Here is a 14,548-nt window from a genome sequence, read left to right on the forward strand (position 1 = left end):
GTCCCTTTTCTCCTCCTCACTCATCTTCCAGAGAGCCGGGGCTGAGCAGGGGAAGGGAGCCAGGAGAGGTATGGAGCCTTGCTGCAGTCCCTGACCTGTCTCCTGCCTGGCGGCACGGAGCCTGGCTGCTCTGCATGACTCACCCGGCAGCCACGTGAAGTGGAGCTGGCATGGGAAAGCCCTGTGAGGCCACGGGCTCTTCCTGGAAGACCGCTGCATGTTTGCATCCCCCCCGGAGTGCTCTTCATTGGCACAAAGCAGCTCCAGCCTCCTGCGAGGGTGCTGGTTCCAATCCTGCAGCGGCAGGACAAGGCCGGCTCCAGCAGCATCCCCAGAGCAGCAGGAGGACAGGGGGGCGGTCAGCTACCTGGGGCAGTGCGGCCAGAACCAGCCCAGCCAGTCCTGTGGAACACCAGAGCATTGGGAAGGCAAATCCTGCTGACGCGACAGCTCAGGGATCACATCGGACTGGCATAAGCAGTATGGCTTAAAGGGACTCAGCCCCAGGACAGGATCCATCCTACCAATCCCACCACCACCTCAGCTCAGGCAGACATAAACTGGAATAAGCTGGTGGTTAAGTGGGAGCAGTGGGGGAATCCCACAGGGCTGGGACGCTGCTGGGGCTCCCTTCATGCACTGCCACCATGGAAGGTGCTGGGAATAGCCTGGCAGCCAGAGCAGAGACAGGATAATACTCTGGATGTGGGCAGGGACCTACGCCAGCTTCAAACCCTCAGAAACAGAGCTCAGCAGGGTACAGCCTCACCCTCAGCAGCACATCCTGACAGATACACATCTGCCCACCTACAGCTTAAGCCCCATGGCCTCTGTGCATCAACTCCATCTACAGATACCCCACACAAGCTCAGATCTGTCTCTCCTCACCCCAGTTGCTGCACCTTTCCCCTTGTCTCTCCACACGGAGCAGATACGATGCCATCCCAGCTCAGGTCATCAGCACACACTCCCACCTGACCGTGGAAGGGTCAGGCGTGACAAAGCTTCCCGAAGCAGGGAGCCCTGTTTTCCCCACTGCTTGCCTGGCTTCCAGCCGGATCATCTCCCAGCAGTGCTGGGGCAGCTGTGGACCAGGCCAGCTGCCAGCCCGGAGCAAGGGGCAAAGCACAGGGGAGCAAAGAACCAGCCAGCAGCAGCCACCGTGCAGGGTCAGGGCAGACTGCAAGTCATGCTGTTAAATCCCTCCCCAGTGTCTGTGCTGCAGCACAACCCGCTCCTCACCCCAGCAGCGGTACCAGCTTTGCTACAGGAAGGACACCTCTCCCCCTTTGTCTTTCTTGGGGTGACTACAGCTGAGAAGTCAGCACAGGGCAGAGGCAAAGCCCTCTGAGCCCCTGCTGCTGCTCATCCCCTCCCCAGGCTGGTGCCGGGGAAGCATCCAGGGAAGCCGTGCTCCTCCCTGCGGGTGGTTTCTCATCCCTCACCTCCTGCCTCTCCTCACAGCCTGGCTGAGCATCCCACAGGGCCAGGGAGAAGAGGGTGTTTCCAGGCAGCTCCCACCTCCAACCCCAGGATCCCAATTCCTCGGACACGGTGAGGGTGTGAGGGCAGCTCTGAGCACCAGGTTGAAGGGTCTCAAACACCACAGCCACACAACCCAGCACAGATCTTTACCCCTATGGCAGCAAGCAGCTCCCCCTTCCCATCCACCCCTCTCCTGCACACAAACCACCCCCCCACCCCGGACTCTGAGAAGCTCAAGGAACTCCATGTCCCACCCCATAAGAGCTCAATTAGCCCAATCAATATTTGGACACAGCTTTCAACACCTTTCTCACTCAGGTCTAACTCTACACTTAAGATCAAGTACCTCTAAAAGCTTATCCGTTCTTTGCCTCTCTTTCCTGCTCACCCGCATTCCTGCAACTCTCCAAACACTCACAAGCCGGTTTCATCTACAAATCTGAGGAAGTAAAAGGCTGCCAAGGCAGGAAGAGTGGAAACAGCCCTGATGAGGACTGTGAACCTGTGGGGTTAGAGGCACAGTGCTCATGGATGCAGTGTGGGGAGTAGAGATCACGCCAGGGAAACAAAAACACAGCACCTCTACTACTGGATTAGCCTGAGGGCTTCAGCAAGTGAAGCCTGCAGCACAGCAAAGAGCTGATACACTTAGGAAGTGGTGTGACATTCTGCTTGTGCCAGATCTGAAGCATTCACACGTTTCTGTTGTTACTGCCTGGACACTCAACAGCCTGGGATACGCTGCACAAGGAAGGACACCAATCACAAACACATGCTAATTGTACAGTGCAAGAAAATGCAGGAGGATACCAGAGGTTTGAGGTAAATACAGAGATCTGAGACCTGGGGGATTGTCACCCCATGTTTCACCCACAGCAGAAGTCAGTGATGCAGGAGCCCTCACCAGCAGGACAGCACTGCTCCCCATGTGATCCCCCAGGGAGCAGGCAGCTCTGCCCACCCAGTGCCAGGGAAGCAGACAGGAACCCCCTTCACTGAAGTGAACCCCAGAAGTTGGCTGGGTGCTCTCTTTCACACAGGCTGTGCTGGCACAAAACACAAGAGCCCCTCAGTGGTGTCACCAGGTTTATTCTCCTGTCTGTACAGTCCTCGGCAGATGCAGTTTAGATGATTCCAATCTGGAAAGAAGCAAAGCATGTTAAAACAGATGTTACGGTGGCAGGAAGGCAGAGCCTCCACCACACATCACTGCATCTCCCCAGGCTTCCTGTCCTCTGAGCACAGGCTTCTTCATCCTCAACCTGCCCTTATACAACAGCTTTATGCATTTAAGCCACAGTAACTTGCACTAAGTCACTTTATTCCCTCTTGCCTACCCAAAAACCTCAAGGACTAAACTGTCCACCACTTCCAGCAACACAGCAGTGGTCTTGCTTCTGAACCCCTGGATCCTGTCTTACTACAAGGATACTCCAAAGCGCTACTGTGCTTGAAGCACAACCCCTCATGTGTACACCAGGAAAATCAGATGGGGAAGACACAAGACAACCAATGTTTCTCACCTTGTTGGCTACATCCAGCGCATCGTAATCTGGAGCCAGTCGGACGTAAGCCTTCTTCTCTCCATCAGGCCTAGAGTGGAACAGGGGACATCAGAACAGAGGCACACAACTCCCACATGCTCCACCTTCCCACTATACCAATGTGCATCAGTGGTTCCTTTGGAAACATCACTGTACTCAGTGAATAACAACGTTTACATCATTTGCACAAGGCAACCTGGGTGTTAGAAGAGCTCCCTGGTGAAGCACCTTTGGTCTGCCAACATCTCCCACTCCCCCCTGAGATGTGCTCAGTCACAAAGTCCATGTCTCAAAGCTTTAACAGTGAACCACCACAGAGCTCAATCACCACCAATGACCTATTCTCCCCTTCTTCTCACCTAATCAATGTGTTGACCTTGGCCACATCAATATCGTAAAGCTTCTTGACAGCCTGTTTGATCTGGTGCTTGTTTGCCTTGACATCCACGATGAAAACAAGGGTGTTATTATCCTCTATCTTCTTCATAGCAGACTCTGTGGTCAAAGGGAACTTGATAATGGCATAATGGTCCAGCCTGCAGGGGAGAAACCCTGTGGTTAACAGAAGGCTGGAAGAAGCCATTTCTGCTCTTCAAGGGCTTTCGCTGGGGTGCATCAGTTGCCAAAAAAAGTTCTAATCACAAACTCTCAGGCTTTGGTCGCTTGAAATCATCACCTGCACCCCAAACACCCCACCCCAGGGCTCTGCTCAGCTCCCAAGGTGGGACATTGGCAACGTCTCACTCTGAGACCTGCAGCAAAGTCCATAGGGCCCATGCACAGGGCTGCTTCCACCCCAGCCCATAGCAAGGCAGAGCCCGGCACCCCACACATACTTGTTTCTCCGTGGGGCACTCTTCCGGGGGTACTTGGGCTGCCGCCGCAGCCGCAGAGTCTTGGGCCTGCGGAAGGTGGGCGATGTGCGGATCTTCTTCTTCTTGTGGCTGTGGACCCCCTTCAGGACAGCCTTCTTGGCCTTCAGCGCCTTCGCCTTCGCCTCTGTCTTCGGAGGCACAGCTACGACGACAAATCAGTCAGCACAACCAGGACGTGCGGGGCCAGTATCCGCTCCCCTGCCTGTCCTAACGGGCCATTGCTTCCCCTTGTCCCAGGGGGAAGGATCTTCTCAATGGAGGGCTTCCAATGGAGATCCAGGACCTCCCCAAGTAGCCCATGCTCCCTCATCTAACCAAGACCAACCCCAAAACGTTCAATGATTGAGGTTTCCCCTCATAAAGCCTCAATTATGCATTCCTTCCCTCCCCATCTCCCTCACACACCTAAATGGGGCTCATCCCCTCAGACAACCGCACCGCTGCAGGCCTCTCCCGCCACCTCCACGTGTCTACGGCCCAGCACCGGACTCCAGCCTTCCCTTACCCTCTTCAAACGCTCATCCCGGCCTCCCCCGCTTACACCCGTACCCCGGGAACAACCTCAGCACACCCCCATCCCCACCCCATAGCCCCTCATTGCCTTAAGCCCTCACCCTCCTTCTTCGCCTTGGGCGCCATCTTGGCCAGGCGGAAGCCGAAAGGGGCTCCCCGCGCCAGACCGCACGGGCTTATAACCCTAAATCTCGCGAGAGTTCCTCCCTCCCTCACCCTCAACTCTCGCGGCGCCGCGGGGTATGCTGGGAATAGTAGTACTCGCTGGATGCCTCACTTGCGCATGCGTAGAGGTGTGTTTTCGCCGTGGGGCATCATGGGAGTTGTAGTCCTGAGCGGCAGCCGGTCCTCTATCGCTGCCCCGACGGTGGGGACCGGGATGAGCCCCGGTGGGGGGGGCGGATGGATGGGTCCCAGCGTGTAGGCAGCAGTGCTGCACATCCAGCCCCGGAGGAACCGGCGTTCTGGCTCCTCCCCGCCGCGGCCGCGGCGGGGAGGAGCCAGAACGCCGGTTCCTCCGGGGCTGGGTGTGCAGCGCCGAGCATCGCTACCGTTACCGGGAGGTTCGCGGTAACGGGGACACCCCCCCCTCGCTCTATTCCCCTGCGGAGGGGACCGGGATGGGACGGGAAGGGCTTGGTTGTGAACAGGGATGCGGTGGGGGGGATCGCGTAGGGGCACAAGCGGGATGTGGGGACACGGGGATGGGCTTGCTCCGGGAGACAGGGATGGTGGGACGTGGGGAAAGCCACACGAGGGGCCGTAGGGACTGGTGGGACACAGGGATGAGGGATGGAAATGCAATGGGATGGCACATTTGGGATGTGGGGATAGCTGAGACACGGGAACAAAGTTTAGGGACGGGCATGCCCTGGGCTATGGGGGTGGATGGGACATTGGGATGGCTGGGATATGGGGACAGTCATACCTTGGGGTGGCACAGTTGGGGTGTGGGGATGGCTGGGACATGGGAAGAGCTTGGATATGGGGATAGACACACTCTGGGAGCTTAAGGGGGCTGGGACAGGAGGACATCCATGCTTGGGGATGTGAGGACAGCCAGAACCCAGGGACAGACACGTCCCAGGGATGCGGATACAACTGGAATAAGGGGACAGCCCCATTGTGGACACAGGGACAGCCCCAGGCTGCTGTGCATGGGGACAGCTGTGACACGGAGCCATCACCGCTCCCTTCTCCCTCTGTCCCCAAGCCCCGCAGTGGCCTTCGGCTCATCCCCACTGCCCCGCAGCCACCCAGCTCGCCCCGACACCCCCGCGGGACAATGAACATCCTGGCTCCGGTCCGCAGGGACAGGGTCATCACCGACCTACCCCCGGTGAGCAGAGGAGGCGGGGGGGGGGACGGACACGACACCGGCCGCGGGGTGACCTCATGGAGCCCCACGATCACACCGGTGTCCCCCTTCGCGTCCCCCCGCAGTGCTTTCGGAAGGAGGCCGCCCTGCACACCCGCTCCTCCTTCCACCCCACCGTGTCCAGCGCCTGCCAGGAGCAGCGGACGGGCACCGTGGGGTGAGCAGGGGGTGATGCGGGGGGTCCCCACCATGGTGGTGGTGGTGGGGGGGGGGGGGGTGATGGGGGTGACACGGGGACAGCCCCCCCCCCCCCCTCTGGGGTTGGGGGTCCCCAGCGCGGGCGCCGCGTGGCTTTGCCTGCGTTGCCGTGTGCCGAGCCCTGCGTCACGGCGCAGGAATGCGGCGCGGGGGGGACACGGGGGTCTGGGATGGGCTGCGGCTGCAAGCGGCAAACACGGGATGTGGGGTGCTGCGGCGGCACCCCCCAACCTCATTAACCCCTCTGCTCCTGCGGCTGGTTGGGGGAGGGGGAAGAAGGGAGCCCCCCCGCCCCCAATAATCAGCCATGAGCCCCCCATGTGCTGCAGGTTCAAGATCTCCAAGATCATCGTGGTGGGGGACCTCTCGGTGGGGAAGACGTGTCTGATCAACCGGTAACCGTGATTCACTGGTAACGGGACCCCCCCGGGGGGGGTTAATGGGGTGGGAGGGGACAAAGGAAGAGACCACCCCCCTCCTAAAAGAGCCGCAGCACTGATTGGGCTGAGCCTGCTTCCGATTGGAATCTGGCGCTGGGCATCCCACTGTGATGGGGTGGGGGGGGGGAGCTGGGGGGGTGCTGACAGCGTTTTCCCCCCGCCCCAGCTTTTGCAAGGACACCTTTGACAAGAACTACAAGGCGACCATCGGGGTGGATTTCGAGATGGAGCGGTTCGAGGTGCTGGGGGTGCCCTTCAGCCTGCAGCTGTGAGTGAGGTGCCAGCCCCCCCCTTCCTTCCCTCTGCACCCTTGTACCACCCCCCCCAGTCACCTCCTGCACCCCCCTAAGGTGGGACACGGCCGGGCAGGAGCGCTTCAAGTGCATCGCATCCACCTACTACCGAGGAGCACAAGGTGAGGCCCCCCCGCCAGCCTTGATCTTGTCCCATCGCAGTGTCCCCATCGCCGTCTCACCCCTCTCCTCCCTCCTCCAGCCATCGTGATTGTCTTTGATGTCAACGACGTGGCGTCCCTGGAGCACACGCGGTAGGTGACACCCGGCCGAGGGGGGACTGGGGATGATGAGCGATGATGGGGCCGGAAGGAGAGGTGAAGCTGGGCAGGATGGGGACGGGGGCAATACTGGATTGTGAGAGCAAGAGGGTAGCGCTTGGCTGGTGACTCCCATAGGCAGTGGTTGGCTGACGCGCTGAAGGAGAATGACCCATCCAACGTGATCCTCTTCTTGGTGGGCTCCAAGAAGGACTTGAGCGTGAGTGTGCCCCCCTTCCCATGGGCTCCCTGTGCTCAGTGCGGGTGTCCCTGCCACCCATCCACCTCTCGGTTCCTTGACAGACACCAGCCCAGTACAACCAGATGGAGAAGGATGCTCTCAAGGTGGCCCAGGAGATGCAGGCAGAGTACTGGGCTGTCTCCTCCCTCACCGGTGGGTCCCTGGCTGTGTGGGGATGCAGACCCCAGCATCCCGCTGGGTGATGGGGGACACTCAGTGGGGTTCTTATCCCATGGGACAGGGGAGAACGTGCGGGATTTCTTCTTCCGCGTGGCTGCGTTGACCTTCGAGAGCAGCGTGTTGGCTGAGCTGGAGCGCAGCAGCGCCCGCAGGATCGGCGACACCGTGCGTGAGTACCCCCACCAGCACCGTACCAGTGTCCCCCATTGCCCCCCCTCTCTGTGCTGGCATCCCCCACTGTCCCCATCCCAACAGCCTCCCCCTGCCCCTTTAGGGATCAGCAGCAACGAGAGCGACCTGTACCTGTCAGCGCCCCGCAAGAAACCCAAGTGCTGCCAGTGAGGGACCCCCCCCTCATGCTCACACCTCTGGACCAAAGAGGGGTGGCCCCGGCCGGCCCCAGGGAGCCATCCCTGCTGCCCCCCTGCCTTGCCCAGCATGGGCACCCATGGCTGGGGTGGGCAGGAGCAGCGCGGCTCCCTTCGCTATGCAAACACAGGGACTCGCACGGGGAGGTGCCCCCGGGCTCCTGTTTGTCTTAATAAAACCTTTTTTTATGCTTTTTAAGAAAGGTTCGGGGCTTTTAAGGAAGGGTTTGGGTTGGCTGCGGCTCCCACTGGCCCTGGGTGCAGCCTGCATCCAGCAGGGAGGATGCAGCAGGGGAGGATGACGGCTGTCACCCGGGAGAGGTTAGGAACAGGCTATGGATGCCCTGGCCATCCCCGTCCTATAGAGCCAGCATCCCTGTGCCCCATGCGGGATGCAGGGGGCACACATGGAGCCAGCCCCATCAGTTCCAGCCTAACTGATGGTGGTTGAAGCGGGGCTGCAGGCGCGGGGGGACGCAGTGGGAGCACTTGTAGCGCTCCTGGATCCATCGGCCGCCCTCGCTGTCCTCGATGCAGATGGCAGCGACGCCTGTGGGGACACAGAGAGGGAAGAGCCACCATGGGGTATGGGGATGGCAGCCCCACTGCACCCATGGGTGCACCCTACCTGCCACGACCCCCCCCAGCCGCTCCACCAGCTGAATGGCCGCTCTCATGGTGCCCCCGGTTTCAATCCACTGGTCCACGAGGAGGATGCGCAGACCTGGCACGGGGCAGAGGCTGCGCTGAGTGCCCGCTCCCCGCACCAGCAGCCCCTCAACCCAAGGCAGCAGCACCCCACGGGCTCACCGGGCGAGATGGCGTCGGTGCGGACCTCCATCACCTTCTCTCGGCCCGAGTAGTCGGTGTAGGGCTGCGCCGCCGTCTGCACGCAGAGGTGCCCGGCTTTGCGCATGGCCAGGAAGCCTTTCTGCAGCACAGCGGCAGCGGCAGAGCCTGCGGTAGGGCACGACACTGTCAGACCCCCCCCCCAGGGACAAGAGACAGGGACCCGGGGCTCACCAAGGTCCCCGCTCACCCAGGATGAAGCCCATGGCGTCGATACCGGCCACCATGTCAATGGGGTCTCCTTGGAAGGGCTGCAGCAGGTCGGCCACGCAGTCCTGCAAGCCCTGAGGAGGGAACAGAGGTGCTGGGTGCCCACAGCCCCTGTGCCAGCATCCATGGGCACGGCTGGGTGCCCCAGCACCCCCATAGAGATGCAGCCCACCCCAGCCCTCCCATGGGTGCCACCACCACCGGGTGCTGGGTACTTGCGGGTGGCAGTAGAGCCGGGACGGGTCCAGCCAGGCGTAGTTGGGACCCTTGACGTTGGGGGCCATCAGCGCCAGGTACCAGCCCTTCTCCTGGGTGGCAGGGACGTGGCACAGGTCCATCCGCGGGCACTGCGAGCATCGAGCATGCAACAGGGGGGAGATCCAGCACCCACAGACCCCGTGGGGCTCCCCCCAGCACAGAGCCCCCCATGGCCCCCATTGCAACCGCTCGTGGGCACCCCAAGGTCCCAGCGTGCTCCGTACCTGGGTGCTGGCGGCGAGGCTGAGCCCATGGGACCGTCATGGGGAGCGTCACTGACAGCGACAGCTGAGCAGGGACAGCCCCTGCGGTGCTGGGCCCCTGCCAGCACCCTCGGCCAGCCGGGCCCTGAACCACTGCCAGGCCCATGGGTCGGGATGGGCACCCACTGGGATCCGCTGTCCCAGCCAGGCCAGTGCGTGGTGGGGAGCATTGGGGTGTCCCCAGCACCCAGCCTCCTGCACCAAGGGTGGCACAAGGGTCAGCAAGCCGGGGTGATGCTCAGGGTGCAGCCATGCACCCCTATGGGGTCTTGGGGGTGAGGGGCCTTTCTTAAGCCATGCACGTCCCCGTGGGGTGTTGGGGCATTGTCCTGCCATGCCGAGCGCTGGCTCCATCGGCTGCCCAATGTGCCAGGGCCATGCCTGGAATATCAATGGGATCCGTGGCTGGGGAGCTGGCTAAAGGGGACAAGCCCTGGCAGTGGTGTGGGGAGCTGCCTGGGGGCTGCCAGCCACTGGCTGGGCACTGGGGCTGCCCCTTGGGAAGGCACCGTGGGGCATCCATGGGATGGGGCATGGGGCTGTGGAGAACAAGAATGTAGGACGGGATGTGGAGCTGTGGGTAGCACCCATGGGACGTGATGTGGGAAGCATCCGTGGGATGGGATGCAGGAAAACATCTATGGGACAGGACCTGGGGCTGTTAGGAGCATCCGCACAAAGGGATGCAGGGAACATCCATGGGGTGGGATGCAGGGAGCATCTGTAGGACAGGACCAGGGGCTGTTAGGAGCATCCGCACAAAGGGATGCAGGGAACATCCATGGGGTGGGATGCAGGGAGCATCTGTAGGACAGGACCCGGGGCTATGGGGCTCATCCTCGTCCCGTCGGGGCCGGGGGCCGCGCGGGGTCCGGCGCGTCACGGGGCGGGCTCGTTGTGTTACCGGTCCCCGCGCATCACCCCACCGGCTGCCACAGCAACGGGGCCCGGCCCCAGCGGGAGGGGTAACCCCTTCCCCGCGGGCTGCGGGCCCTGCTCCAGCACCCGGCTCTCCGGGACGCTCCGCACGGTGCCAATCCGCGCCGCGGGGCGGGCTGCGCGGGGCTATAAGGCGGGCGCAGGGCGGTGAACGGCGCGGGGCCATGCGCGACCCGGGGCTGCTCCGCCGCCTCCTGCTGCTGCTGCTGCTGCTGCTCCTGGCAGCCGGCACCGGAGCGGGGCGGCCCCGCGCCCGCCGCGGGCTCACGTACCCCGGCACGCTCTGGTGCGGAGCCGGCAGCAACGCGGATGCCTACGAGCAGCTGGGTAAGGGCGGCTCACACCTGTCCCGTCCCTTCCCATCCCATCCCATCCCATCCCATCCCATCCCATCCCATCCCATCCCATCCCATCCCATCCCATCCCATCCCACTCTACCGCATCCTTTCCCATCCTTTCCACCCCATCCCACTCTACCGCATCCTTTCCCATCCTTTCCACCCCATCCCATCCCATCCCACTCTACCGCATCCTTTCCCATCTTTTCCACCCCTTCCCATCCCATCCTATCCCTTCCCACTCTTGCATCCTTCCCCATTCTTTCCACCCCTTCCCATCCGTTCGCATTCCATCGCATCCCTTCTTATCCTTTCCCATCTCACCCATTCCCTTCCCTTCCCAACTTTTCCCATTCCTTTACACCTTTTCCCTTCTCTTTTTACCCTTTTCCTTCCCTTTCCATCCCTTCCAATTCTTTCCCTTTGCCTTCCCATCCCAGCCCTTCCCATCCATTTTCACCCTTTCCCATTCCTTCTTATCCCTTCCCATCCCATCTCCAGCCTGCTGCTGCTCCACCCCAGCCCAGTCCCAGTTCCCAGCCCAGTGCTGGGTCAGTCCCCATCCATCCTAGTCCAGTCCCATTGTAGCACTGTTCCACTCCAGTCCCCATCCCTATGCTAGTTCAATTCCTGTCTGACCCAGTCCAGTCTCAGCTCACCTTTGTCTATAGTCTCCACCAAAGGGCTGGTACATCCTGGTCCCATCATTGTCCCTGTCCTGGTGCTGGTTCAGCCCTTATCTACCCTCTGTCCCCAGCCTGATCCCTGGTCCATCCTGCTCCCATTCTGGTTCCTTCCCAGTCCCCATCCTGACTCCATCCTAGTCCCTTTCTTGGTCCTGGTCCCATCCTTATCCCAGCCTCATCCGCAGCGTGGTGCTGCTGCAGCCCCAGTCCCCATCCCAGTGCCAGCCCTGCCCATCCCAGTATGATTCCAGCCCTGTTTAAGTCCACTCTAACACCAATCCCAGTCCTAACTTATCCCAGCCTCAGTCCAGCCCCGATCCCAGCCCCATCTGGGATCCCAAACCCAATTTTCCATCCCTTTAGGGGAACACCAGGACACGGACCGGTGCTGCCGGGACCATGACCACTGCCAGCACGTCATCCACCCCTTCACTGCGCGCTATGGGTACCGCAACCTGCGCTGGCACACCATCAGCCACTGCGACTGCGACCGCAGGTGAGCATCCCCCAGCATCCCTCCAGTCCTGCATCCCTGGACAGGGGGAAAAGAGGTTCCAGCCCCCTGGAATCCTCCCTTCAGCCCGGCTCTGCCTATGGCAGGTTAAAGGAGTGCCTGCAGCAGGTGAATGACACAGCCTCACGAGTGGTGGGTCAGGCCTTCTTCAACGTCATCCAAGTGCCCTGCTTTGAGTTCACCTACAGGGAGGAGTGTGTGGAGCCCTACCTCTATGTCTGGTGAGTGCCCCCCGCCATGGGGACTGCCCCCCTGCTCAGCCCCATGGCGGTCACCTCATTCGGTGTCTCCTCTTTGTAGGTGTAGGGCGTACAACACAGTGGCCATCGCGGTGCCCAGGGAGCCGGTGCTGTATGAGTTCGGGGGGGAGCTCATTGACCGGGCGGCAAGGCCCTTGGGGGTCCCTCTGAGCCCTCCATGGAGCAGCAGTGATGGAGGAGCCATCCCAAGGGATGTGCCTGCGTACCCACCCTCATCCCGCAGGAGAGCCAAGGAGGAAAGGAAAAGGAAGAAGGCAGACAAGAAGAAAGGGAGAGGTCTGAGAAAGAAAAGCTCTTCCGGAACCATGGAGCTGAGCAATGCTGCAGCCGCTGTCCCACCTCATCCCACTGCAGGGCAGGATCCATGGGACCCACCGCTGCGTTTGGAAGCAGCCAACGCCATCCTGAGTGATGCCCCGCTGCAGGAAGGCTTGGGCGGGGATCCAGCACCAGCCGCCGCAGCCCCGGTTCCAACAACCAGCGGGAAGAGGAGGAGGAAGGAGAGGAACGGGAAGAAGAGGCTGAAGGGCAGAGCTGAGGCACAGCCTGCACGAGAGCCGCGGTCCTGATCCCCTGGTGCGGGTCCTGGCTCTGTAATAAAGTCACATCTGCTCAAGCAGATGGTGCAGCCTTGGTCCCGTCTCCTTGGGGAGGGAGCATCACAGCGGGGGGAGCATCCAGGGAAATCCTGGGGCTGATCCCACTTGTGGGGATGTGGGAAGGGAGCATCTGGAGCTGGGGTGGGGGGGGATTGAAGGGGTCCGAGCTGCTCTTTGCTGCTCCCACTGACTCGTGCCACCGTCCTGGGCACTGGGGGCACAGCTCCTGTCCCCACACCAGCACGGGGCAGAGCCCTGGTTCATCTCCCCTGCTACAGAGCTGCAAGCCCCAGCTCCCAGGGTTGCTCTTCTCTGGAGGACCTGTCCATGAATTGCATCACCCCATCTCTTACACTCGACCCACAGCCTTGGCCCAGGGCTCCCACGCTGGCACCAATGCCCCCGGTCATAGCGAGGAACGGGGACCTTGTCTCCTCAAACCCCATAGAAATGCTCTTTGAAGTGGGACAACAAAAGCTTTTCCAGCCCTGGGGCAAAGGCAGACGCTGCCCATGTCCACGGATGGTGATCACCCCTGGGCTTGGTCCCCTTGCTCATAACCAGGCTCCTGCGGTGAGGACACCACCCTGCAAAGTGCTTCTGAGCGAGGAGCACGGCTCAGCACAGCATCCCCAGTGAGAGCCACATTCCACAACAGGACCAAGCCGGAGCAACAGGAGCTCTGTCTCCCATCTTGCCACACATCCTTGGAACATCAGACACAGGCCCAGAGAGCAAAGCTGCTCCATGCAACCGCCACTATTCCCAAAGGAGCACACATTGCAATCCCCAAGCCCTGGAAGAAGCAGACCACATAAGCCCATGGCAGGGGAACACTGAGGCTGCAGGGTGAATCCCACCCTCTGGAGCACTGCTAACGGGTGCAAAGTCCTTGTGGCCACCACAGCAAGCACAGACCTGGGGCCCGGAGGCAGCTTCCCAAAAGTAGAGTTTTTATTGAGGGTAAGGGCAAAACTAAACCCAAAGGAGAGCCAAACGAAAGGGAGCAGGCCCCGCACAACCAACCCCCAGCCCTGGGTCTGACACTTCCCTGTGGAGGAGCTGCTCCCGCTCCAATTCCCATCATATGGAATTCAGAACATAAGAAAATCGCGTTAAGGGCAGCGTAGCTGCAAGGGCAGCAGCCCCGGGCCCCACACACGTCCCCAGCCCGGCCTGCAGGGGGGGACAGCACCGTGGCAGCCCCCCCCCCCCCCAAAGTACTTCAGAGGAGATGGTGCCCAAGCCAGGACCTGCATTGTCCTGTGGAAACAGCTTTGCTTCGGCTCCTGGGTCGCTGCCATTCTTCAGGAGCATTTACATGCAAAAAAGACCTTTGTTTTCTTGGGATCTGCTGTTCTTGCTCACTTCCTAGAGAGAGGAGCCTGACCAGGAGCCTTTGGAAGGAACAAAGGCTCTGCCTCCATAGAAAATCCCTACTAACAAAGCAGGAGAGAGGCAAGTGTGTGCAGCAGGAAAGTCCCAGTTCAGGAATGGCTCTCGGTGCTGCAATACCACAGTGGGCTGTTTCTGACATGACCAAAGTTACCCAACATTACTTGCCCCCTCCCACGCCGCCCCCCCCCCCATACCTCTCCATCTCTCCCAGCCAGAGAGACACCAGATTCCAGGCGGTATCCTGGATAGCGATGTGATGTCTCTGTAAGACGTATCCAAACCAAACCATTATTCATCAGCACAACAGAAATCAGTTTCTCCAGGAGAGTTTCGGCACACTCCAAGCAACAACAGGAAGAAGGAGCATCCACTTCCACCACTGAACTCTGCTTCTAAGCAAATCCATCGCTAAGAGGAGAGGGCAGGCAGGCAGCACGGGGTGCAGGCAGGAAAGCTCTC

At 60.8% G+C, this 14,548-nt stretch overlaps 3 protein-coding genes and 2 non-coding genes across 12 annotated transcripts; 1 reads left to right on the forward strand and 4 right to left on the reverse strand.

Moving 5' to 3' along the window:
* Window positions 1–2,558: 2,558 nt before the first annotated feature.
* RPL23A (ribosomal protein L23a) lies at window positions 2,559–4,621 on the reverse strand. Its single transcript, XM_065694984.1, has 5 exons — window positions 4,519–4,621; window positions 3,866–4,046; window positions 3,389–3,565; window positions 3,009–3,078; window positions 2,559–2,624 (listed from the first exon to the last, which is right to left on the reverse strand). The coding sequence occupies exons 1-5, from the start codon at window positions 4,541–4,543 to the stop codon at window positions 2,610–2,612; spliced, it is 468 nt and encodes a 155-aa protein (XP_065551056.1). The 5' UTR covers window positions 4,544–4,621; the 3' UTR covers window positions 2,559–2,609.
* On the reverse strand, window positions 3,151–3,217 carry LOC136022201 (small nucleolar RNA SNORD42). The gene has a single exon (XR_010616061.1). It is a non-coding gene; the product is annotated as a small nucleolar RNA SNORD42 (small nucleolar RNA).
* On the reverse strand, window positions 3,639–3,712 carry LOC136022202 (small nucleolar RNA Z17). Its single transcript, XR_010616062.1, has one exon. It is a non-coding gene; the product is annotated as a small nucleolar RNA Z17 (small nucleolar RNA).
* A 288-nt stretch (window positions 4,622–4,909) lies between the features above and the next one.
* Window positions 4,910–7,978, forward strand: RAB34 (RAB34, member RAS oncogene family). 4 transcript variants are annotated; one of them, XM_065694979.1, is made up of 11 exons: window positions 4,910–4,987; window positions 5,631–5,756; window positions 5,861–5,952; window positions 6,323–6,388; window positions 6,600–6,701; window positions 6,784–6,848; window positions 6,929–6,980; window positions 7,125–7,206; window positions 7,290–7,380; window positions 7,469–7,576; window positions 7,682–7,978. In XM_065694979.1, the coding sequence occupies exons 2-11, from the start codon at window positions 5,703–5,705 to the stop codon at window positions 7,747–7,749; spliced, it is 780 nt and encodes a 259-aa protein (XP_065551051.1). In that variant the 5' UTR covers window positions 4,910–4,987; window positions 5,631–5,702; the 3' UTR covers window positions 7,750–7,978. The 4 variants fall into 4 exon arrangements, with proteins under 4 accessions (XP_065551051.1, XP_065551050.1, XP_065551053.1 ...); XM_065694978.1 differs by having other exon boundaries at window positions 4,914–4,980; XM_065694981.1 differs by having other exon boundaries at window positions 4,917–4,980; window positions 5,670–5,756.
* On the reverse strand, window positions 7,940–14,429 carry LOC136022078 (adenine phosphoribosyltransferase-like). Of its 5 annotated transcripts, none has more exons than XM_065694975.1 (5): window positions 14,284–14,429; window positions 11,702–11,850; window positions 8,815–8,908; window positions 8,586–8,732; window positions 7,940–8,499 (listed from the first exon to the last, which is right to left on the reverse strand). In XM_065694975.1, the coding sequence occupies exons 2-5, from the start codon at window positions 11,846–11,848 to the stop codon at window positions 8,198–8,200; spliced, it is 690 nt and encodes a 229-aa protein (XP_065551047.1). In that variant the 5' UTR covers window positions 11,849–11,850; window positions 14,284–14,429; the 3' UTR covers window positions 7,940–8,197. The 5 variants fall into 5 exon arrangements, with proteins under 5 accessions (XP_065551047.1, XP_065551049.1, XP_065551045.1 ...); XM_065694977.1 differs by lacking the exons at window positions 11,702–11,850; window positions 14,284–14,429 and adding an exon at window positions 9,050–10,614 and having other exon boundaries at window positions 7,940–8,325; window positions 8,404–8,499; XM_065694973.1 differs by lacking the exons at window positions 11,702–11,850; window positions 14,284–14,429 and adding an exon at window positions 9,317–10,614 and having other exon boundaries at window positions 8,815–9,181.
* Between the last annotated feature and the right edge of the window lie 119 nt (window positions 14,430–14,548).

This window comes from Lathamus discolor, chromosome 14 (assembly GCF_037157495.1).
Source record: "Lathamus discolor isolate bLatDis1 chromosome 14, bLatDis1.hap1, whole genome shotgun sequence".
NCBI classification, from domain to species: domain Eukaryota; kingdom Metazoa; phylum Chordata; class Aves; order Psittaciformes; family Psittacidae; genus Lathamus; species Lathamus discolor.